The 26,712-nt window shown below is 46.2% G+C and overlaps 1 protein-coding gene across 1 annotated transcript in view; it reads left to right on the top strand.

Moving 5' to 3' along the window:
* Positions 1–711: 711 nt before the first annotated feature.
* The window catches only part of LOC120025090 (serine/threonine-protein kinase BRSK2-like), a 204,314-nt gene continuing 178,313 nt past the window's right edge, over positions 712–26,712 (top strand). Inside the window, exon 1 of the mRNA XM_038969524.1 lies at positions 712–802. Within this exon, the coding sequence (XP_038825452.1) occupies positions 712–802 (91 nt within the window). The remainder of the gene's footprint in view (positions 803–26,712) is intronic.

Raw genomic sequence — 26,712 nt, 5'->3', positions numbered from 1 at the left:
CCAATTCTCTTTGCTGGTCACTATTCTATTATATAGTTGGTTTGTCAATGTTAATCACTTTTGTGAATATTTACAAATATGCTTGGCAAATACCAGGAGGCTACTGCGCTGATTCCCCCGTAATACTATTCTGTCACTTAGACCTGAATTAAATTAAGGGATTCCTTTATCTGGCCCGGGTTACCCCGGTGGAAGGAGTTTAAACCGGGTGAAAAGTGATTGCATTCGTTTTGTCCAGCGTGCTGATTCCCCGCTTTCGCCCGATGACGTGCCAGCCCCTGCGTTGTGCGCGCTGTGCGCATGCGTATTCATAGAGCTCAGACGTTGGCTTCAGTCAGCACTAAAACACTATCCGGTTAGATTGCCCCGTCAACGGGTTGTGCCAAAGCTGTGTTCACCGCGTCTCGCTTCCTCTCCACAATACGAACACGGACGAAAAGAACACCATGTTATCCAGATTTAAAGACGCCACATTTCAGCAGTGAAAAGAGGAGGTAGAGACAGAGGGGAGTGAACTAACAAAATAGGTTAGAAAGGGACCCAGAGAAGAGAGAATCCCACCGACCATCTGCGTGAGGCGAGAGAGAGGAGGCCAACCCGAGAGCAGCAGCCGACTGCGCTGTGGAATAACATACGGTTTCCGTTGATTTGAAACGAGAATTTTGAATTGTATTTATTATTCTGTGAGACGTATTACTAAATTCCCACAAAATGTCATCTTCTGGCAAAGACAACAGCGCACACTATATGAACTATGTGGGACCTTATCGTTTGGAAAAGACCCTCGGCAAAGGACAGACAGGTTAGTCCTTGTCGCTTGTCTAAACGTGGATGATGTGAACGCACTGGTTGTCTTTAATGGGTTATGCTGACATGGGCTAGGACATATTGGCTACTCTGTAGGTTATTGTGGGTTTGGTGGTTTTGATTGAGGGTGCATCACTGACGTGCGGGCTGGTTACTTCTAGTTCCCACGAATTGCTTTTGACTCATTGCATCAATCGGGGTTGGGACTGTGCACTTGAATGTCTTATGTGGATTATCCTAAAATTCTACTTCATAATAAAAGGGAATAAACTGGTCCGCTGGCTACAGTTGGGCTACATGTAGTCCACACGGCTTACGTGTGATTGTTGAAATATAATACTAATATCCCTTTAATCCTCATTGCCAGACAACGGGAAGATGGTATAGCAATGTTGTATGTTGTGGGTTTGTTACATTGTAGCGTGTCGCTGTCTTCGAACATTTGCCGGTTACAGTGTTGCATTGGGGAAGCCTGCGTTGATATCTGCCAAATGAGATAGGGCAAGCTACTGCACAAGGCTGCTGTACCAGCGGTATGGTTTAACTGCCAGTCCCTGCAATGACAAGCACTAGCACCTATCCGTGCAATTTCTGCTGCAATTACAAATACTTTTCATCCCAAACTACACGCATGGGGTGAAATGTATTTTATTAACGAAAGATTGACGTAGTCGAGTGATTTCCTGATACCTTTTTTTTGTATCCGGCTAAAGCAGTTTTGATTCAAATAAATAGCATATGTGGGAGGCATAGCATCCCCAAAACCACTAGGCAATGATGTGGGCACCAATGTCATGTGGGTGCCACTGTAATAAACTATAGGCGACTTCTTTTGAAAGGTCTAATAAGAAAACAAGCTGTGTGTGCCCCCCCCCCCCCCCCCCCCCCCCATCATCTCTGATTCTCTTCTGGGCGCGCAATATCACGCGCCTATAGAGTGGTCTCAATCAAATGATCCCATAGCCTATTGGCTATAGGCTACGAAGTGCATGCTCAGAGAAGCACAGAGCAAAGTTATATTTCTAAGATGGCTGCTGGGATGGTGTAAATAAAACAAGGCTGCATTACACACTGCAATGGATATTCCAACCCTGAGCTCCTGCTGATCCCCCAAAATGTGTGTGCTGCCCAACCAATGCTGTACTGTGTAGGCCTACAGTGGCAGTTCAGGAGGAGAGTAAAATAATTATTTCGAAAATAACGATGGTCTAGTCCAAAAAAATGCATTATCTTGCGTGCGGACTAGCTTATAGCCTATGCACTGTTTAGTTTGAGTAGGAAAGGTGGAAGATGAGGAGGACCGGAGGTCAACTTTGATAGCTTGCCACTACTATAATTGATTTTAATCGAAACAATATGTTTGTTGCCCATGTTGCATTTATCAGAGTTATTGACCTCACAATAAGCCAGATTCGAGTAACTTACATTGTGGTGCTGAAACTTGAAGCAGCAGTCACGGCGAAATGACTTGAAAATGGACAGCTCATGGTGCTGAAAGTAGGCAAAATCGAGTAGGCGTAATTCATTTAAACCATCTTCAATTATACTAGACTTTACTAACAACAAGAGGGCTTTGTGTTTGAGCCTATTTCATCCTATTCAAGAAATGAGAGGTAGGCCTTCCTGTTTCACAGACGAAATTAGGCTGTAGGCTGCTATACATATAGAAATGTCGGCCAATTCCTCCACCCAGCATGCGCTCTTTAAATAGCCTACCTCCGTGTCAGTGAAGGGCTGTTAAGTTAAAAACCTGGACTCGAATTGCGGGGTATGAATGTACATCATAGATCTACCTTTTATTAAAGTAAACGGTGAAAAGCACAGGTCTACCCATTGTTATTTTAAGATTTAGGAGATATCTTAAATACCCTGGAAAGACACGACTCTGATGCATATGGGGATAACACTGTTTCATTTCTTTGACATTCAGAAGCTGAGCTACAACCTTCTACAGCCGAGGAGAAAAACTAGAATTTTCTTGGAAAGTAATCTAATTTTGTCACTGTCTATTGATGAAGCTATTCACTCTCTGCACAATGGAAGATGTTTAAACCCAGACAGCTTTTAAGGAAATACTTGTGACCTTCTCTCGTTGAGTTAAGCCATGGAAGAAGGGTAGCCAGCTACTGTCTGGGGTGGAAAAGTAGGCCTAACTTTTGAAAGGGCCATGCTCAGATTCCTAATGACATCTCAGATGTAATTATTTGTAAACAGGGACAGTTTCGTTGCAAACAAGACACACTGATTTGGCATTGGAGAAACATGATATGAAGAACACATGTCTCTCTGTCCATTCTTAGCCTGTAGTTTCGGTAATTTTTGTGGTATTAAAAATATTCTGTTAATATGTAAAATGACGTAGAATTGCATGAAATGTTTGTAAAAGGCAATGTTTTTTTTCTCTGACCTGCAAGTTAGATGATAGATTCATGTAATGTTTTTACTATAAAGGAGATCTTTCCACCCCTACTATTGTCCACGGTGGTTTGTGACCCCAAACCTTCGGGCCTGCAGCCCGGTGCGCTATCAAAATTCCTGCGTTGCCATGTAATGCTTACAGGAAGAAGAATAATTTCTTAAACGGCAAATCCGAGGCTCTGGTCTATTCAAATAGTGAAGGTTAAACGGTAAGGATGTTCTCTGCTATCCACATTATGTTTTAATTATTCATTTGGGTTTAGGGGAGGGTCACTTTCTTTTTTTTCAAGCATTCAGGGAGTGTTTAGGTAAAATATATATTTCGCTGAGAGGTCAGATTTTCTCCATTTAATCCTTATTATAAATAACGTTCACCCCCTTAATTATTCCCAATTTTGTCTTGGCCGCTTAATGTTGATTAAGGTTTTCATACGGACTTCTGGCTGGCCTTCATATGCATCCTTTCCACTAAGAACCCTGTCAGGTTCTGTTAATTCAGTAACTAGTTCAAATCTATGTCAACCACTTCCAGGGCTATATAAAGGTGAGGGTGACATGGCTTGCATGTGTTGAACTGCGTTTATCAATATAGAACTCACGCATTAGGGTGTACATACATACAGTAGCCTACTGTAACACACAAACTGCAATTTTCACTCCAAAGTCAAAGTCTGTAACTTGTGAGGTGTGTAAACACTTTGTTGCTTTTATGAATTTTGTCTTGCTGCTTTTTGTTCTATGTTGCTCTGTCTGTATGCTACGTCTTGCTTGTCCTATGTTGCTATGTCTGTATGCTATGTCTTGTTCTATGTTGCTATTGTCTATATTGTAATTGTTTTTAATAACCTGCCCAGGGACTGCGGTTGAAAATTAGCCGGCTGGCTAAAACCGGCACTTTTACTGAAACGTTGATTAATGTGCACTGTCCCTGTAAAAATAAACTCAAACTCAACTCAACTCAATGCTGTTTACAGTGCTATGGACGAGAGAAAGGGGCAGAGTCCTATATGACCATGCAGGTTAGCGAGGTCACACAGCAATTGGAACCCGTACTCTGGTCTCATTACCATATTTATGTGTAGGCTTTATTCCCTGGAATCCTTGTATCACGGCTCAGGAGACGTCCCATGTGCAGACAGTTTGAAGTAACAAAAGTTTATTACAAAATCAGGGGGCAGGCAAACGACAGGTCAAGGGCAGGCAGAGGTCAGTAATCCAGAGCAGAGTCCGAAAGGTACAGAACGGCAGGCAGGCTCAGGGTTAGAGCAGGCAGAGGTCAGTAAACCAGGGCAGCGTCACAAGGTACAGAACGACAGGCAGGCTCAGGATCAGGGCAGGCAGAGGTCAGTTAACCAGGGCAGCATCACAAGGTACAGAACGACAGGCAGGCTCAGGATCAGGGCAGGCAGAGGTCAGTAAACCAGGGCAGCGTCACAAGGTACAGAACGACAGGCAGGCTCAGGATCAGGGCAGGCAGAGGTCAGTAAACCAGGGCAGCGTCACAAGGTACAGAACGACAGGCAGGCTCAGGATCAGGGCAGGCAGAATGGTAAAAACGGGGAAAATAGGGATTAGAGAAAAAACAGGAGTAAAAGGGCTATGAGATATAGACACATGAAAGGTGGGATGTATACGGCGGGTACGGGGCAACAGAAGACGAACAGCAGAGGGGCTAAGAATCTTGGAGATGTGAAAAGGGCCAATAAAACGGGGGGAAAGTTTGCGGGACTCCACCCGGAGGGGCAGATCTCGAGTGGACAGCCAATACCAGGGAGCCGGGTTCCGGTGGCGGTCCGCTTGTCGTTGATACCTGGAGGTGGTCTTGAGAAGAGACGACTGGGCTCTCTTCCAGGTACGGCGACAGCGGCGGATGAACATCTGGGCCGAGGGTATGCCGACCTCTTGCTCCGGGAAGAGCGGGGGCTGAGCGGGGGCACACGAGTTGCTGGCTCCAGATGGTGGGATTGGCAGAGACGAGGCAGCGAAGAGTCGTTTTCAGGTCTTGACTGGCTCGCTCTGACTGGCCGTTAGACTGAGGATGGAACCCAGAGGACAGGCTGGCCGACGACCCAATGAGTGTGAAGAATGCCTTCCAGAACTGGGATGAGACCATGCCCACCGAGAGTCCATGGATCCGGAAGATACGTGCTGCACCATGAGCTGGGCCATCTCTTTGGCAGAGGGTAGCTTGGGGAGAGGAATGGCTGGCTTTGGAAAACCTGTCCACTACTGTCAGGATGACAGTGTTGCCATCAGATGAGGGGAGATCCGTGACAAAGTCCAGGGATATGTGAGACCAGAGACGGTGAGGGACAGGAAGTAGTTGAAGGAGACCAGCCGGAGCTTGCCGAGGAGTCTTGTTCTGCTCACTGATCATGCAGACGGTGATGTCAGGGACCATGTTAGGCCACCAAAAGGCCACCAAAAGCATTGTCGCACAAAGGCCAGGGTCCGATGGGAGCCCGGGTGTCACGCAAGCCTGGAGCAGTGGGCCCACTTCAAGACCGAGGGATGGATAGCGTCAGGGGCAAACATCCGGTTATCTGGCCTCCCCCCGGGGTTCGGGTGGGAGTGCTGCTCCTCACGGACCTGATTCTTTATTCCCCAGCTGACTGCGATCGCCAGGCACGAGGTGGATGGATGGTCTCAGGGGCCGAGGGTGCAGCCGTGGGGCTATAGCGGCGTGACAGTGCATCCGCCTTGACATTCTTGGATCCCGGTCGGTAGGAGAGGGAGAAGTTAAACCGGGTGAAAAGCAGGGCCCACCTAGCTTGCCTGGAATTCAGACACTTGGCGCTGTGGAGATATTCCAGGTTCTTGTGGTCCGTCCACACAATGAAAGGATGTTCCGCCCCCTCCAACCAGTGCCTCCACTCCTCCGACGCCATCTTCACCGCGAGAAGCTCACAATTCCCCACATTGTAGTTCCTCTCCGAGGCTTTAAGACGATGGGAGAAGAAAGGCGCAGGGATGTAACTTGAGTTCCAGGGCAGAACGCTGGGACAGAACAGCCCCCACTCTGACATCTGAAGCGTTGGCCTCCACCACAAACTGACGAGACAGGTCAGGATGCACCAATATGGGAGCTGTGGTGAAGCGCAGCTTAAGGTCCTGGAACACCTGGTCAGCAGCTGGGGACCACATGAACAGGAACTTGGGAGAGGTGAGAGCAGACAGGTGGGAAGCCAGGGTGTTATAACCCTGGATAAAGCAGCGATAAAAGTTTTAAATCCCAGGAAACGTTGCAGCTGCACAGTGGGAGCATTGGTAAGACCAAATGGCATGACCAGATATTCGTAGTGACCGCTGGCTGTGTTGAAGGCAGTCTTCCACTCGTCCCCTTCCTGTATCCGCACCAGGTGGTAGGCGTTCTGCAGGTCCAACTTGGAGATCATAGTTGCCCCCTTGAGCGTCTCGAAGACCAAGGCAATGAGTGGTAGCGGGTAGCGGTTCTTAACCATGTCATTGAGGCCACGGTAGTCGATGCACTGGGGCAGGGTTTTGTCCTTCTTCTCCACAAAGAAGAACCCTGTGCCGGCGGGAGAGGCAGAAGGATGGATACACACTGCAGCTAGGGAGTTCTCGATGTAGATCTCCATAGCCTTGGTCTCCAGTCCTGACAGAGAGTACAGTCGTCCCCGGGGTGGTGTGGTGTCTGAGAGAAGGTCGATCCTGCTGTCATAGGGTCGGTGCGGAGGAAGCGAAGTGGTCCGGGCCTTACTAAAAAAAACCTGGAGGTCCTGGTACTCTGCGGGAATGGCGGAGAGGTCCGTGGCAACTTCCGAGCCCCCAGGAAGACGTTCTGGGGCAGGCTGTGCTGACTTCAGGCAATGGCTGTGGCAGAAAGGGCTCCAGCCCATGATGGCACCAGTAGTCCAGCCAATGAGGGGATTGTGTCGAATCCCAATCCCATTATCACGGGAACCTGAGGAGACGTAATAATTTGCTTGAATTGGATAGCCTCGCTGTGGTTCCCTGACACTCGTAGGTTGATGAGAGTGGTATTGTGGGTGACCTGGCCTATAGAGCATCTGTCCAGCGCTCTAACGTCCATGGGAATGGAGAGGGGCTGAGTGGGGATGCCCAGCTCGGACGCCAGGGTATCATCCAAAAAACTCTCATCGGCCCCAGAGTCGATGAGTACCCGGAGAGATTTCGACTGGTTTCCCCATAGCAGGATGGCATGGAGAGGGGTGCGAGTAAGGGGAGAGGAAAAGTTATCCATATGGCCCTCCAGAGTACTCCGGTGAGCCTGGTCTTTTAGTGGGCAAGAGGACACAAAATGACCATTAGTTCCGCAAGACAGGCAACTCTTCGTGTGCAGCTTATGCAAACCTTTGGCTGGAGACAGGCTAGCTCTGCCTAGTTGCATCGGCTCGGGAAGAGGTGAATCGGCAAACTTCAGAGACTCTTGGGGGAACACGGGTAGCCTCGGGTTCTCTCGGCACCAGAGACGTCGGGGACTTCCGGGATGCCTCGGAGGCAAGGTGGAGTCCTTGGGCAGGCGAGTGGAATCGGACCTCTCCTTCCTACGTTCCCGTAGCCGCCCATCGATCCGGATGGTCAAGGCGATGAGCGAGTCGAGATCCGTTGGTAGTTCCCAGGCTGCTAGCTCGTCCTTATCTTCTTCTGATAATCCGTGCAGGAACATGTTAAACAGCGATTCCGGAATCAGGCACTCTCAGCTGCCAAAGTGCGGAAATCCACTGTATAGTCTGCCACACTGCGGGAGTCTTGCCGAAGCAACTTCCGGGCAGCCTCTCTCCCAGACAATGGAGAATCAAAAACCTTTTTCACCTCCGCCACAAACTCCTCCAGACTGAAGCATACGGCCAACTATTGTTCCCACACTGCCGTAGCCCAGGCGAGAGCCCTCCCGGACATCAGCGTGATGAGGTACGCTAGTAGACCCAGATGCAGACAGTTCGAAGTCGCAAAAGTGTATTACAAAAACATGGGGCAGGCAAACGCCAGGTCAAGGGCAGGCAGATGTCAATAATCCAGAGCGGCAGGCAGGCTCAGGGTCAGGGCTGACAGAGGTCAGTAAACAGGGCAGTGTCACAAGGTACAGAACAACAGGCAGGCTCAGGGTCAGGGCAGGCAGAATGGTCAAAACCGTGAAAACAAGAAAACAGGGGCTAGAGAAAAAACTGGATTATGGGAAAAACGCTGGTAGGCTTGACGAGACAAGACGAACTGGCAACAGATAATGGGGAAGATGAGCGACACCTGGAGGGGGGTGGAGACAAGCACAAAGACAGGTGAAACAGCTCAGGGTGTGACACCTTGGCTAGTATTAGCGTTGGCTCTTGCACTGATTGCACTTGATTGGTCATGGAGAGCTGCTAGTGGCATTACGTCATTCCATTCTCATATGAAGACATCCATTCGGGTCACTTTCTGTACCTGTGTCCTTGTATACCATAGGTGCTCATAGGTGCTCAGTGTGCTCAGTGTTCTTTTGGTTTAAATACCTGAGCTGACAAGGTGAAAAATCTGTCAATGTGCCCTTGAGCAAGGCACTTAACTGTAATTTGCTCCAGGGGCACCTTATTACTATGGCTGACCCAATGAAACAACACAAACTTCAACTATCCAGTGTATGTGACAATAAAACATATATTTCTTTATCCACTACAACCACCTCCACCCCCTCTCATCTAGTCCTCTCTCCCCACCACCCTGCTCTCTAGCCTGGGTGAGCGACGTCCCAGCTGCCATTAGCTGTCCAACATCTACAATCTCCATTACCAACCCCACCCCTCTCAACCATTCTTTTCTCCCTACCACCCTGTTCTTTTGGTAAAAGGCATGCCACGTGTGTGGAGCTTGTGTCATCTGTTTCCCCCAGTAACCCCAGGGCTCCAGTGTCCACTCCAACTATGACTCCGCGTCCTGAAATGAATCTAAAGTGGAGCTGGGCTACAAGCAGGAACGCCACTGAATGACTCAGTGTGTGTGTGTGTGTGTGTGTGTGTGTGTGTGTGTGTGTGTGTGTGTGTGTGTGTGTGTGTGTGTGTGTGTGTGTGTGTGTGTGACTGTGCGCATGTCTTCACATGAGACGTGACAGAGAGTTTGTGTGTATATATTTCGACCATTGACAATGTGTGTTATTATTTCTTATTTTGCGCGCGTGTGAGCGCGATCACGTGTGTGTGTTGTGCTGGCTCCAGCAGGACTGTGAGGCTGACTGAGGTTGTCGATGGCTGTTATTATGAATAAACTTCCCCTGTGCTGCGTCTGCAGAGAGGACAGAGAAGCCCATATGTCATCACACCAGGAGCTTAGGCAGGGGGAGAGACGTGCTTGTGTGTCTGTTTGTGTGTGTGTCTGTTTGTGTGTGCGTCTGTTTGTGTGTGTGTCTGTTTGTGTGAGCGTGCATATCACCCCCAAGGGGACAGGATTTGAAGCGGAAGCCTTGTAGCCTAATTCCATTTTCTACCTCAAATGAGAAACCCAGCACCTCTCCTACCCTCCTATAAGATTACAATGATTGATGTTGAGATTATCCAATCGGTGCCTATATCATTGTTCAACCTACACACAACGGTTTCTTAAAGCAAGGACTCAATCCGTGGTTGTAATGCATTCAAATGTACATCAACGGGAAACGATAACCTCTTTGTTTATTGTGGTGCTCCTAAATTAGCAACGTTGAATGGTTCATATGAATGGCAGGTTTTGGATGGGAATGTTGTGTCATTTTTCTACAGGGGCCAAACTGGAGGCGTTTTTGCCAAGAAGAGCTGTCTTGCTGGGCAGACTCAGAACAATTAGTCCGTGTGTTTTCATCTGTAAGAGTTGGAGCCCCCTCTAACGCAGGCTTTCCAGCCTCATATTTGGTCCTCATTTGCGGTGTCCAGCAGTGTGTGTGTGTGTGTGTGTGTGTGTGTGTGTGTGTGTGTCGGGCAGCAGCAGTGGGGATGGTTGTCATGGTTTCATCTCTCCACTGACAATGGCCATGCTTTCCATCCTGGGGATCACAGCAAGACTGCAGCCGCCAAGCTTTATATATCCTCTTCTCCCCCCCTCCCCTCCCCCTCTCTCCTTTTCTCCCACCCACCCTTACCCCCTCTCTCTTGCCTTTGCTTGCCATTGCTCCCTTCTCCCACACTCTAACGCTACCCCCTCTCTCTTCATCTCTTCTCTCACTCTCCTATGGCCTCTCTCTCTCTCTCTCTCTCGCTCTCTCTCTATCCATTCTTGTCTCTTCCACACTCTAAGACTACCCCTCTTCTCTTCTCTCCATGGCCTACTTCCAAACTCCCCTCCCCTTCCCTCTTTCCTCTCTAGCCTCTACAGTGTTTCTTTCAGAAGCTAAGTGATCTCTAGTGGATGTATTGGCCATCTCCAGTTGTGTTGTGGGACGTAACAATGAGGCATTGGCTTCTCCTGTATGTGAGGGCATCGTGAAGTGTCTATGGAGAGGTTGGATTGGGACTGAGCATATATTTATCACTTTCTGTGGATCACTCTGTGCTCATAAGACAGACTGCAATTTACCCATGGATGCTCCTAAATACTGAAGGGACCCAGAGGAGAGAGGGAGGGGGAGAGAGGGGATCCTCTGCCCAGATGCCTGTGTTTGGGTTCCCTGAGATACAGCTTCATTATCAGCTGGCTGCAGAGGTGTGTGCCGTCCCCTGCTCTCGATGTGTGTGTGTGTGTGTGTGTGTGTGTGTGTGTGTGTGTGTGTGTGTGTGTGTGTGTGTGTGTGTGTGTGTGCGTGCGTGCGTGCGTGCGTGCGTGCGTGCGTGTGGGTGCGCGCGCATTACGAAAGGGACTGCATCTCTGAATCCTATTTATTTCTACCTGTGTACTGTGCAGAACAATTATACCAAAAACTTCAACACAAGTTAATTGGTTGAAATTGGGAGCCCTCTCTTTGTACTGTGGCGATGGGTCAGTTTTATGCGATAATATTGTGAGGATTTAACTGTTTTATGCAGAAATAGTGCGGTGATTGGTAAAACATGGAAGCCCTCGCATAATATGCACGGAATTGTTGATTTTGCAAAAAAATCTGCAATCGCGGAATCCTGGAGGGACTACCTTTTGGCAAGGACAGGGTTAATAATATAAATGATTGGTTTTGTACTTCTCTCTCAGTGAAGGGGGCTGGTTTCCACGGTAACCCGGGGAATGCTCTCCCTCTCCTTGTTGGTTGGATGGTTGTATATACTGTATATGTGCCGTAGGTTTGTCTCTCTCTCTCTCTCTCTCTCTTGCCTTTCTCTCAACTCTGCCTGAGGGGATTGCCTGAGCTATGTGACCCTGATTTAGCCCACTGCAGTAAAAGGTTTCACAGAATCTCCACCAACACACACACACACACACACACACACACACACACACACACACACACACACACACACACACACACACACACACACACACACACACACACACACACACACACACACACACACACACACACACACACACACACACACACACACACACACACACACCTCTCAGATAGAAATAGGACTTACCCTGCCTACCTAATTCCAGTATTTTTCAATGGATCATTCATTTTGGTTCAGGCTGATGATTAGATCTCACTAATTTATCAGTCATATCATCTTCTTCCTCATGTCCGTTTCTATAAAACAGATTCAAACATAAGACCCCACCACCATCCTCTCCTATCTTTAACCTTTGGCTTCAAGAGGAGGGAGGCTGAGCGAGACGGGAAAGAGAGAGAGATGATCTTAGGAAAATCATGTGCTCTTCCATACCCTGAAGGGATTGATCATGAGCGTTGACTCTTGAGGGCATGGGTGGAGGGTGGAAAGAGAACATGAGTGTGTGTAGACTGGAGTCAATACAGAGACCTCTGTTAGTGTGACCAGGAGTTGGAACGTGGAACAGGACAACATCAAACCGTCTCTTTTAATATCATGCATTTCCTCTATTTGTTGTGAAATACAGTGTTCATAAACACACAACGTCCTCTCACTGTCAACTGTTTAAATATTTGTATGAACATATTAAGTTTCAACAACTCAGACATAAACTGAACAAGTTCCACAGACATGTGACTAACAGAAATGGAATAATGTGTCACTGAACAAATGGGGGGGGTGGTCAAAATCAAAAGTAACAGTCAGTATCTGGTGTGGCCACCAGCTGCATTAAGTACTGCAGTGCAACTCCTCCTCATTGACTGCACCAGATTTGCCAGTTCTTGCTGTGAGATGTTACCCCACTCTTCCACCAAGGCACCTGCAAGTTCCCAGACATTTCTGGGGGGAATGGCCCTAGGCCTCACCCTCCAATCCAACAGGTCTCAGATGTGCTTAATGGGATTGAGATCCGGGCTCTTTGCTGGCCATGGCAGAACACTGACATTCCTGTCTTGCAAGAAATCACGCACAGAACGAGCAGTATGGCTGGTGGCATTGTCATGCTGGAGGGTCATGTCAGGATGAGCCTGCAGGAAGGATACCACATGAGGGAGGAGGATGTCTTCCCTGTAACGCACAGCGTTGAGATTGCCTGCAATGACAACAAGCTCAGTCCGATGATGCTGTGATACACCGCCCCAGACCATGATGGACCCTCCACCTCCAAATTGATCCCGCTCCAGAGTACAGGCCTCAGTGTAATGCTCATTCCTTCCACGATAAACGCGAATCCGACCATCACCCCTGGTGAGACAAAACCGTGACTCTTCGGTGAAGAGCACTTTTTGCCAGTCCTGTCTGGTCCAGCGACAGTGGGTTTGTGCCCATAGGCAACGTTGTTGCTGGTGATGTCTGGTGTGGACCTGCCTTACAACAGGTCTACAAGCCCTCAGTCCAGCCTCTCTCAGCCTATTGCAGACAGTCTGAGCACTGATGGAGGGATTGTGCGTTCCTGACGTAACTCGGGAAATTGTTGTTGCCATCCTGTACCTGTCCCGCAGGTGTGATGATCGGATGTACCGATCCTGTGCAGGTGTTGTTACACGTGGTCTGCCACTGCGAGGGCGATCACCTGTCCGCCCTGTCTCCCTGTAGTGCTGTCTTAGGCGTCTCACAGAACGGACATTGCAATTTATTTCCCTGGCCACATCTTCAGTCCTCATGCCTCCTTGCAGCATGCCTAAGGCACATTCACACAGATGAGCAGGGACCCTGGGCATCTTTCTTTTGGTGTTTTTCAGAGTCAGTAGAAAGGCCTCTTTAGTGTCCTAAGTTTTCATAACTGTGACCGTAAATGCTTTCCGTTTGTAAGCTGTTATTGTCTTAATTATCGACCGTTCCACAGGTGCATGTTCATTAATTGTTTATGGTTCATTGAACAAGCATGGGAAACAGTGTTTGAACCCTTTACAATGAAGATCTGTGAAGTTATTTGGATTTTTACAAATTATCTTTGAAAGACAGGGTCCTGAAAAAGGGACGTTTCTTTTTTTGCTTTGTTCATTAGAACATCCTCAGTCTCAGCAGGACTTGTGTCATTCTCATCAGGACATGTCAGTCTCTGGTAGTGGTGAGGCCTCTGTGGTGAGGCTTTATGTGGTTTAAGAGCATTGCATTAGAATTACAAGGGGAAATATTTACCTTGCATTGTACTGTACAATGGATGGATGGTTTGGAATGGCTTGTGAAAGCCGCAATGCTCTGGGAAGTTTATGGTTGCGTAATGGTAATGCGTAATGGTAATGAACCACATATGTCTAGGTTTATGATTAACATTCACAATATGTGGTGTGTTTGTGTGCGTGCATGTGTGTATGTGTCATTCTCAGATTATTATAGAGGTTGTTGTTAGATCTGCAAAAATGTATGACGCAAGAAAAAACTTCTCTCGACACATGAGAAATCTTTGAAATCTTGGGAACGGAAAAGAACAAAGGGTGTTTATCATCTCTCCAGCAAGACGGAGAGATGTTATTAGTTTGATTCAATCCCCCCCCCCCCCTACACACACAATTCAGTCCCCATTCAAAATCCAATTTTCCCTAACCCCTAACCATAAACCTAACCCTAAACCTAAACCTAACCCTAGCTCCTAACCCTAATCCTAACCCTAACCCTAAACCTAACCCTTAACGTAATTCTAACCCTAAACCTAATCCTAACCCTAACCCTAAACCTAACCCTTAACGTAATTCTAACCCTAACACTAATTCTAACCTTAACCCTAAACCCCATAGAAATAGCATTTGACACGTCCACACACACACACACACACACACACACACACACACACACACACACACACACACACACACACACACACACACACACACACACACACACACACACACACACACACACACACACACACCCTCAGCTAGCACAATCATTGCAGTCAGGTCTTGCTTGTCAGTCTCTTGCCCATGGCATTCCCTCAGCTACCCTAGGTGCTACTTAGCACACACTCCCTGAAATATTCAGGGTGTGTGAAGGAGTGTGTTGCCTCTTACCCTATACGGTGGTTTTCTTCAATCTTGGTCCTGGAAGGCTGCATTGTCTGCAGGCTTTCATAATCCAGCACTAACACTCCGGCTTTTTCTAACCATGAGCTTGATGTGTTTATTAGACGTGTTAAGTAAGTGTGTTAGTGCTGGGACAATGGGTGTGAGCAAAAACTCTCCAGAAACAACCCATCAAACTCAGTGGGCAATGGCTGTTTGATGGCTACTCTATCTTTACCAGGAACGTGCATTTGACCATATATACCTGCACTATATAGGAAATAAGCTATCATTTCAGGTGTGTGTGTGTGTGTGTGTGTGTGTGTGTGTGTGTGTGCGTGCGTGCGTGCGTGCGTGTGCTCCTCCGTATAGAACCTGACAGGATTTCTGTCAGCTCCCTGGAGATTCCACTCCTCTCTTCTCCTCCGCTCTTCTCCTCTCCTCTGTTTGAGGTTCATTACCTCTCCTGTCATTTATGTACGGGCATGTGTGCTGTATTTATCCTGGGTCAATTGTCTTTATTACCTGCTAGTCGGAGGTTTAATCGACTCCGCAACACTGCAGAGCCGTGTGCACAGCCTATTAATGACGGCCCCGGTGTGTTGGACACGTGTGTGTGTGCATTCGTTTGCGTGTGAGTTTCTGTGTCTGTGTGCATTTGTTAGCATGTGTGAGCGTGACTGTGTGTGTGTGTGCATTTGTTAAACGTGTGAAACGTGTGTAGCCTACGTGTGTATGTGCATTCCATTATGTGTGTGTGTGTGTGTGTTTTTTTTTGTGTGTGCGCCTGCATTGGTCTGTGTGCATTCATTTACAGCACCCTCGTTCATTAATGACTTAGTATTCACAGTATGCTGTGTTGTCAATGACCTTCATAGGTTTCTGCAGGAGCCAGATGAACTTAAGAGGATCAGATATAGGTAACTGCAGCACAAGGCTCTGTCCATGTTAATCATTGACACTGCTTTTGTACGTGAAAAAGACTCTGCTCTGCCAATGAGTAATATGGAGAGGTACTTTCCCTGCTAGCAATTAAGGTCACTTGGTGGTTGTTGGTGTGAAACTACTGTACTGTAAAGGAAGTTTGTTTTTAGCTAGTTTTTAGCTAGCTACAATGCTACTCATCACCTGTTAGCATTGCAGTAGACTTTCATGTGTTAACCGTAGTATCCCCAGCTGATGCTAGCTTCGTAGTCTCCCGATTTGGCAAACGCCTGCCTGACACAGGGTTATCTGGCGTTCTCCACTATAATCCATTCCACCCTGGTAGGCCTGATAGCCCAGGCCATCCACCGCTAACACAGATAGCTAACAGCCAATAGCCCATCCACCACTAACACAGATAGTTAACAGTACCTCCACGGCTAATACAGAAAGCCCATCTACGGCTAATACAGCCACGTTTAACTTGGACCAATTGAAAGGCTCAATCAATAGCTGTTAATCAAATGGGTTATGGCTTCAGATAAGCTTCTTATGGCTCTGCAGACTCCTTCCCTCAGCCAAAAACGTAATGAAATTGAGCACAAATCCTCATAGGCCCTCCCTCTGCTCTCTCTCTCTCTGTTCCCTCTCTCTGCTCCTTCACTCAAGCTTCTCTCCGTCCACTCTCTCTTCGCTCCCTCCTGTCTCTATCTCTTCGTTTGGGTACTCATCCCATTCCAAAAGCAATCTGGACTTTTCCCCTGAGTCAGCACTTGTGCTGTCAAAGAGCAGAGTCAAGCGGGCGGGGAAATGATAATTTGAAAAGCTGCTTTACCTCTCTCACTTCTCTCATTCTCTCTGATCCATACCACACACCCAAGTTCATTTCTTAGGGCTTTGGATTTTTTTTGTCATCGCCATCTCATATGTAGGCTACTAGCTACACGGCCTGATTCTTGCCTCCTCTTTTGAAAAGGGCATGATCATTTGTACTCTACAGCATCATGTCACACCCCCATACCATTTAGCTAACACAAAAGGAGAGCCAGCATTTCCCATAGAGTTCAATAGAGATGGAAACAATTATTTGTATTTACATAATTGAATGGAAAGCTATCTATGCCATTGAAATGGATTGGAAAAAAGTCACTTTTTACATTGAACTATTGAATGGATAGCCAAGTTAGCCTCCACACAGGGCCGAAGCCTTGCTAAGCCCAGAAGCATTAAGATGAAGTTGCCCATAGACACTGATCTAAGGTCAGTTTGGCATTAACCCCCAGTGGTTACACTTGGCATTTCTGGGTGGGTAAGCTGATCTGTGCCTGAGGGCAAGTACTACCCAGAGACAGTCTGTGAGCTCTCTTTGCTCTACCAGGACTCACACACTAAAGCTGAGTCGTCCACACAGACGGCCTGTGTTCTGTGTGCTGTCAGGACCCCAGCCTGCCTCGGCATAGGCGTCCTCCCAGATGGCCCGTGTACAGCCGCATGTGCGGAGACGGAGACCCGTGGCCCTAGCACAAACATCCAATCATGTGGCATACTCAGATTAGGGGGGCGGGTGGCGAGGCGTGAGAATCACCATTATGCCCACTTTACTGGTAATGGTGACAGGTACCACTGCTACCAGGCACATTCACTGGACGTGTGTGTGTGTGTGTGTGTGTGTGTGTGTGTGTGTGTGTGTGTGTGTGTGTGTGTGTGTGTGTGTGTGTGTGTATGTGTGTGTGTATGTGTGTGTGTGTGTGTGTGTGTGTGTGTGTGTGTGTGTGTGTGTGTGTGTGTGTGTGTGTGTGTGTGTGTGTGTGTGTGTGTGTGTGTGTGTGTGTGCTCGTGCAATATGTCTCCATAACCGCACAAACCATGACCACACACAGAGAGTGTATCCTGTAGTGCAGTGTTCCCAGGGAGTGCAGAAGTATGAGAGCTGTAACCTGCAGTCTGTAGTGTGAGTGGAGCAATGGGCTGCAGTGCTGCCATGCTGCATTACAGTAGTTGCTGCAGAGTCTCTGCGGGCACACACACACACACACCATCCAAACCACCCTCTGCATAGCAACAACATCACTTCATAGCAGTCTTACCATGTGTGTGTATGATACATTTGACACACTGTATCCTCTTTGCAGATTTCCTGTGATCTGGATGCATGGTAATATGCATCAGTGCTCCTCCCCCTGTGTATCTCCCTGTTGCCTGCCACCTTCCTGGCTGGCCCAGAAACACAGCTAGGGCATTAGTCTCCTCTCTACTCTCTACACCGTTTGTCATGTCACACAGGAAAAGGGGACTTGATTGCAATGCATTATTTGTGGGCCTATTCTTTCTGTGTTGCCCCATGTAACCATGGTTACTACACTAAATGCAAGTGTGTGTGTGTGTGTTTGTGTACTTGCGTGCATACGTGTGTTTGTGCTTGTGCGTATGCGTGTGTGTGTGTGTGCGTGTGCCTGTGTGCGTGTGTGTGTGTGAGAAATGCAAAGACAATGGCAGGTTATCAACACTGGCCAGTGTCAGAGGATATTAAAGAAGACTCCTCTTCACACACTACATAGGAATATATCCACATTGTGATTCCCTCTGCATATTTTAGGTTACCTGAACCACCAGCACAGATAACCCAGCACATAAGCACTTTGTGCATACTGTGGATGTATTCTGCATACTACTACATACAGTACCAGTCAAAAGTTTGGACACACCTACTCATTCAAGGATTTTTCATTATTTTTACTATTTTCTACATTGTAGAAAAGTAGTGAAGACATCAAAACTATGAAATAACAAATATGGAATCATGTAGTAACCAAAAAAGTGTTAAACAAATCTAAATATATTTTAGATTTTAGATTCTTCAAAGTAGCCACCCTTTGCCTTGATGACAGCTTTGCCTACTCTTGGCATTCTCTCAACCAGCTTCACCTAGAATGTTTTCCAGCAGTCTTGAAGGAGTTCCCACATATGCTTAAACTTTATCCAGGTTAAAGCTGGAATGCTTAATTTTGACTCACCACCTGGATTCAGTCCTATGTAGCAAAATTTGAAATCGTTTTTTTTTTTTTTACATTGGATAAAAGTAGAGAATTGTATATCATACACTGCAGTTGAGGAACAATTGGAAAGTAATTCTGCTTTGAAAGTTTTGAAAAAAATGGCCTTGAATGTTTTGGTACACCTACTGAAGAGCTCTTCTTTGTCTACACCTATTCAGCATCGTTCACACCCTCCTAACCCTTAGCCCCATCTCTTTAAGGATTCACATGTGAGGCCATGTACTAAACAGAGTGAGTAGTGTAGTAAACAACAAAATATTTCAAGACTAAAAGTGATAAAAGTACGAGCCTACAATAAAGAAAAACTCCAGGTAAAAATACACTTTATCTAGTCCTTGGCCTATATCCTAATCTGACTTTGGTGCATGTCATGTTTTTCTTCACATTACTGTCTCTGGTAAACACATTATATCAAAACTATGTTTATTTGTCACATGCACAGGATAAAGAAGGTGTAAACGGTACAGTGAAATGGTTACTTGCATATTTGCGTAGTAGCAATATTAAAAACAGAAAACAGAAAGTGTCTGGATAAAATGCTTTCCCAGACACACTTGTCTAAATTGATGGGTCATGATGAAATAAACTCTATAACCACCCCCCAGCCACATCTAGCTAAGTGGATGGGTTACTATTGTCTAGACATGTACACATGTTCATGAAATACAATAGATGGCCTTAATCACACCCAGGCAAACCTGGAGTCTTTTGTTAAGACATATAGACATGTGGCTAAACAATGAACCAGCATAATCCCAACTCATACTACTACCACCAAATGGAAGAGGCAAGTAGAAGGGGAAAAAAGTAAGGAACTTGTATGTCGGCCCTGTATTAAAGAACATAAATGGTTAAAGAAAAGTGTGATAAATAAAAACATATACCAATTTCATTTAAGGACCAAAAAACTGACAACTGCCATATAAATTGCAAAATAGTTGGGAAGAGATTTTCGATGTACCCATTCCATGGCACATGGTTTATGAATTGATATGCAAAACAACACCGGATTCAAAACTTCAAATTTTTCAATTTAAATTACTATACAAAATTCTTGCAACTAATAGAATGTTATATATATGGGGGATAAAATCTTCCCAGCTCTGCAGATTCTGCTGTGAGGAGGCAGAGTCATTAGATCATTTATTTTGGTATTGTCCATATGTAGCTCGTTTTTGGTCACAGGTCCAGGAATGGCTGAAGAATTGTAACATTTAGAACTAATGCTGCAGATAGCAATACTGGGTGATTTGAAAAGCCATAGTCAATCAATCAATAATGTAATAATTATTTTAGCAAAAAAACATTTTTAAAATGTACAATCTGTAGAAGCTACGACAATAGAAACGTTCAGTACTTTTGTGAAGCATCACAGCACAGTTGAAAAATATATGGCAAATAGAAATCCAAAATGGATGATGTTGAGAGATAGATGGGAGGGGTTGAATGGAGCTGAAGGGTGGGACTAATAACAAGATAACCAATGTAAAACATACGGGGTCTGTAAAATGTATATAGATTCAGAAATTTTGTGAAATAGCACAGTTACAAATAGAAACCAAACTGGATGGACATCAGAAATAGAGGAAGGACTAAAAACAAACAAAATATAACTATTGTAAAATAGATTGTGTCTGTAAAATGTGTATAAGATATATAAACTGAAGGTAGAAGCCTAAGTGTTTATTGGTTTACTCCAATTGGGGGAAGGGTGGTAGGGTTTGCAGGGAATAATAAAGGTATATTCTTAAAAAATATGTATGTCTATATATAGGTATGTGTATGTATATATGTGTATATGTATGCATACATGTATCTATATGGATATATATATATTTACCCAAAAATATATAAGGGATTGGAAATGATGCAGACAATTACATTGATGGAAGCAACAATCTTTCCGCAATATTAAGCTGATCTACCCCTTATTTATATATTTTTTTTAAGTTAAGAGATGTCCTACCTACCGAATGTGGTATTATTTGGATGTATGGTACATGAGAAGTTTAAAAAAACATCTCGTATGGGTCCTTGAGACACCTACATACAACGTTTCAAGTCTCTAGGTAAAACGGGGTGGCAGATATGAGGGTTTAAGTGAGACCGCTTAAAACAGCAACTATAGGATATATTCTATTTGCCAGAGACCCTCTCGACCGATGTTACCAATCTCCTTCCTTGCCAACATGTTTAAAAAGGTCAACAGTGCCATTCTTTTTGACCAAGTTACTCACGGCCTCTAGTTTCTGTGTGACAAATTAGAAAAAAAGTTACCAATCTATGCTTGAGTTATTTGACCATGAGAGATTTTTTTAAATCTAAGAATAATAATAGGTTTTGCTGTGAACCCCTAACAACAAAGGCGCTGGGGTGAGCAGTGGCGCTGTTTCCCCAAATGCGGATTCGACCTTTAAGGCAGTTTGGATTATTGCTTGAATGTGAATTGGTCAATAAGTTAGCTGTGAATAGGTTACCCTTCCATCAGAAACATACAGCTCCGTACCTTAACTAGAGAAATGAAAACGTTCAATATCCTGTGAAATATTTATTGACTAAATGCATGTAGCCATCATTCACTGTCATGCATGCTCATACACATGGAGGTACACACGCACATACACACACACACACACACACACACACACACACACACACACACACACACACACACACACACACACACACACACACACACACACACACACACACACACACACACACACACACACACACACACTCTGGTATGGCAGGTAACAGACAGACAGGAGACGCTGGGAGTCTGATGCGGTTTGCCACCTTGCTCCTGGCATCGTGCCACGCTGGGCGCACGACGCAGCGAGGGGCGACGCCAAGGTCACCCAACAGCATGGTGCCAATGTCAGTGGCATGGACAGGTGCCACTTGTACCACACACTGTGCTGTGTGTGTGTCTGTCTGTCTAGGCCTGTGTCTGTGTGTGGTTGTGTGAGCTGGTTTGACACTTTTTGTCAAGGCATTTACTGTCATTGTTTTTTCGTGTGTGTAGACTTTGATCCCAGCAATATGGATAGTCTCTTCTCTTTGGGTACCATAGAAGTACAACGTTACCATTAAATCTACGGTATCAGCTTGGAGAGAGAGATAGGGATGGATATATTAGAGGCCCCAGTCAGACTAGTGTAAGCCTGGTAGTGCTGGGGGAGTGTCATTACTGGCATTGTCACATGGGATCTAATTGGCCATGTCAGAGCGCCAATCAAGCTCTAATGAATAACCGGGACCAATTACAGATGATTACATGATCACTGGGAATCTCCCCCAGGGTTGGACCAATAGAGCTCACCAGCTTCTAGGCTTAAAACTCAGAAATGTGTTACCTCTGGTTCGTTCAGCCATTTCTATGGCAAAAATTAAGGGGGAACAAATATGATTTTGGGATGAACGCAGAAAATAAGGTCTGAGGCTTAGGTGATTTTATACCTTTTGTTCTATGAGATAATATAAGTCAGTTAACATGACCTTTATGAATTATGAAGCCTTCATGTGCTTTTTTAAATGACATAAATGCTTCGAAATTCACAAAAAGTGACGTTAGCTGATGGAGATTATCTCATAGAACGAAATGTATAAGATCTCCTAAGCCTGTGTTTACCACAAACCTTATTTTCAACGGTTATGCAAAACCTGTACAAAAACTCCATTCATTTTCCAATAGGCTTTGTACAACAAATCATGGCAGAGTTAGTGCCTACAAAAAGACACCATTACTATGCCCTGGCTGTCACGATCGTTATAAGGAGTGGACCAAGATGCAGCGTGGTATGTTTCCATCCTTTTATTTGGAAGAGAAACTTAAAGAACAAAAACAATCACGTGAACAAACGAAACGTGAAGCTCAGAGTAGTGCTCACAGGCAACTATACCTAGACAAGATCCCACAAAGCACAATGGGGAAATGGCTACCTAAATATGAACCCCATTCAGAGACAACGATAAACAGCTGCCTCTGATTGGGTACCACACCAGGCCAACATAGACATATAATTCCCCTAGATAACCCACCCTTAATCACACCCCGACCTAACCAACATAGAGAATAAACAGCTCTCTATGGTCAGGGCGTGACACTGGCTCCATCATGGCCTCCATTAAAACCCTCCCTTTCTTTTGCTTAATTTTTTTTCTCTCTGTCCTTTCTTTTCTTAATTTTACCTCTCTTTTTCTTTTCTCTTTCTCTATGCCTCTATCTTGTTTTGTCTCTCGCTTTCCTCCTTCTCTCTGTCCATAATGGCGCCGGACGGGATGGCTGCCTTTATACGGACTCCTAACCAACTGTGCTATTTTGTTAGTTTTTTCACATTGTTTGTACCTTATTATGTACATAAAGTTGCTGCTACCGTGTCTTATGACCGAAAATAGATTCTGGACATCAGAACAGCGATTACTCACCTCGAACTGGACAACTATTTTTCCTTAATGAGTCCGACGTGAAGGATATACTGCTTTCTGGAGAACAGGCCCATTCACATGAAGAAAAGGCAGAGATACCGAAGGAGAAGATTGGGATGCCTTGTTAGGATTCGTATGCGAGTGATAAATCGCCACTACCATTGGTTCTATTGGCCAACGTGCAATCACTGGAAAACAAAATCGATGATCTACAGTCGAGACTATCGTACCAACCGGACATTAAAAACTGTAATATCTAATGTTTCACCGAGTCGTGGCTGAAGGGCAAAACGGATAATATAGAGCTGGCTGGCTTCTCTGTGTATCGCCAAGACAGAGTAGCTACGTCTGGTAAGACGAGGGGCGGGGGTGTGTGTCTATTTGTCAATAACTGCTAGTGCGCAATGTTTAATGTTAAAGACGTCTCGAGGTATTGCTCGCCTGAGGTAGAGTACCACATGATAAGCTGTAGACACAGCCTATAGGGAGGAGGTCAAAGACCTGTCAGTGTGGTGTCAGGCCAACAACCTCTCCCTCACTGTGAGCAAGACAAAGGAGATGATTGTAGACTACAGGAAAAGGAGGACCGACTAGGCCCCCATTACCATCGACGGGGCTGTAGTGAAGCGTTTCTAGTTCCTTGGTGTCCACATCACCAACAAAGCATCATGGTCCAAACACACCAAGACAGTCGTGAAGAGGGCACGACAACACCTTTCCCCCCTCAGGAGACTGAAACGATTTGGCATGGGTCCCCAGATCCTCAAAAAGTTATGCAGCTCTACCATTGAGAACATCCTGACCAGTTTCATCACTGCCTGGTATGGCAACTGCTCGGTATCTGACCATAAGGCGCTACAGAGGGTAGTGCGTACGGCCCAGTACATCACTGGGGCCAAGCTTCCTGCCATCCAGGACCTTTATACCAGTCGGTGTCAGAGGAAGGCCCATAAAATTGTCAAAGACTCCAGTCACCCAAGTCATAGACTGTTCTCCCTGCTACCGCACTGCAAGCGGTACCGGAGCACAAAGTCTTGGTCCAAAATGCTTCTTAACAGCTTCTACCCCCAAGCTATACGACTGCTGAACAATTAATCAAATGGCCACCCGGACTATTTACATTGACCCCCCCCCCCCCCCCCTGTACCCCCGCGTTACTTGTGTTACTTATTTTATTTTCACTTTAGCTAATTTAGTAAATATTTTCTTAACTCTATTTCTTGAACTGCACTGTTGGTTAAGGGCATGTAACTAAGCATTTCACGTGTTGTAATGTTATTTGATTTGATTTCTATTTCTTTCTCTCTCTTTTACCGTCTTCCCTCATCCAACTCTCTGTCCTCTTTTCCTCTCATTTGCTCCCTTTCTCTTCAATAACTCTGTCCCCTTTTCCACTTTCCCTTTTATTGTCCCTGTCTCTCCATCCTTTCCTCTCCCTGCCATACCCCTCCCCCATATCTCAGCTCTTGTTCACTGAGCCCCCTCTCTCAATCTCTTCCCCCTCTCCCCTCCCTCTCCATTTTTCTCTAGGCCCCCCCCTCCCCCTATTTCTCTCTCTCCAGGCTCCAGCTTTGCTTGCAGCTCTGGATTTGTCTGCCCAGCCTGTGTGTGTGTTATTGGCAGGCAGCCAGAGCCAGAGCGGAGTGAAGCAGGCTTATGACTCACAGTGATGCTGGGCTGTATTTTTAGCTTGGGCTGTCCCCACCCCACCCCTTCTCTCTCCCTTTCTCTCTGTGGACCTCGTCTAATTCACCACCACCATTTTCTACATACACGTAGGTAACGGCATGTACCTGTACACTGGTAGCTCGAAGGGGGGGGGGGGGGCATAATGACGTACGTGTGTGTTCATGTCTGTGAGTGTGCCCTGAGGACCAGTACCATATCAACGGGGTCATTCAAGGGAACTTGACTGCAGGAACATCTTGACCCCAGCCCTAGTATGATGTATGGAGTGGCCGTCAGTGCATGACTGACTGTGCCTGCGGATAGAGAGCATTATTAACGGGGAGAGGGTGACGGAGAGAGAGAAGGGAGGACGTGTGGGTTGTTGGGTGAGGAGTGCTGGTGGAAATGTGTGTTTGAGGACAGCTCATTAGTCGGTGTGCGTGTTTGGAGGGAGAATCGACTGACATCAGGGATATGTATAGTACGTGTTATCTAACAAAGAGACCAAAAAACCTATCAACCTGTCCTAATGTATTTATTTGCACATGCTTAAATAAACCCTGATTTCCCACTCTTCTACACACTACCGAACCTTGCTTTTCAGTTTTAGTTGCTCTACTAGCCTTTTAACTGATGTTACCCTCGTTACTCAGTGTAACAGAGTGGTCTGTGCGTACCAACTGCCTGGAGAACAGGACATCGCAGGTGGGCTAATAGGGGTCAGGACCCCCCCCCCCCCCCCCCCCCCCTTATCACCTTATCTGAGACAACATTGTTTTTAAGTGAATGTGATTCTGATAAGGTTAGTTTCCAATGTTTGTTTTGGCTTGACGGGGAATGTAGCTCGTGTTATAGGTTTTTGCCAACTGGACCAGAATGGTTTCCCATTGACTGATGCCCCCCTCTCTCGCTCTCTCTCTTTCTCTCTGTTGTTTTGTCTAATCTGGGCTGATTCCTGACTGTGTGCTGTCTCCATCCCCACCATACTGGATGGCTGGATAGCTGGATTAGACCAGATTAAGGACTAGCACAGATGGGATGGTGCTGTGACACGTTCCCCTCCCCCACCGCAATGTGTGTGTCCCCTGGTACAGAGTGCACCTCCTGGGTACGCCTGATAGAACTGAGGCTCATTCATAAGCACCTGGTAGTGCAGTGCCAGACATTTTCCATGTCATTGAACATTTCACCGCCATTTTCATAAGTGCAGTCTGCTAAAGCCTGCAGGGTCTGCTGTGGTCTGTGGTAGGTGCGGAGGATTTGAAGGAGTCTGGGAGTCAGTAGGTCTAGTAGTGAACAGGTAGTTGGTAGTGGGTGGTCTCTGTGCTTCAGTCTATCTGGATATTTGTGTGTCTCTGGTGCCTCTGTCCGTCTCTGTCTCGTCTTGATAGCTGATGGAGTCTCTTAACGTCTCCCAGTGTCTTGTGTGTCTCCTCTAGTCAGTCAGTGTCTACAAGTCTGTAAATCTCCCCTTCTTAAATTTTACACATCGTAGTGGCGTGCAAAGCCTTGCTATGGCGCGATGAGCAGAACTTCACACACAAGTCTAGCTGTTTTGGCATGCTTCTCAGTGAGCACTGCTCAGTAGACAGTCCGTCTGCTCTCACAATGCTAATTTCAGCCCGGTCGGGGGTCATGCAGTAGCTAGCTTCAACTGGATGTGCTACTAGAGTCAGTCAGTGAGTGTTGGGAGGCTGTCCATCTGTCCTGCACGGCACCACTGAGCTCTTTGTCTCTCTGCTTGCCCTCTACTTCCTTCATTCAAACTAGCCACAATTAGTGAGCACTCTAGCTCTCTCCAGTTAGGCCGATTGATGTCGCTCTGTTCCTCAATGGGAGACCAGGTCTAATTACACTCATTGGGCTCATCAACACGAATGCTGAGAGGTGCTTAAGTTGCTACTGTTTGCATTGATTTCCATAGAGAAATAAACGGAGAGTGTAAAGAGAGTGAGCGTTTGAAAAATGCTCAATGTCCTTGAGCAGTTTTGTTTTAGA

Source organism: Salvelinus namaycush, chromosome 30, assembly GCF_016432855.1.
Source record: "Salvelinus namaycush isolate Seneca chromosome 30, SaNama_1.0, whole genome shotgun sequence".
NCBI lineage: Eukaryota > Metazoa > Chordata > Actinopteri > Salmoniformes > Salmonidae > Salvelinus > Salvelinus namaycush.
Note: the sequence above shows the minus strand (reverse complement) of the source record. Positions and strands in the feature narration are given on the sequence as shown.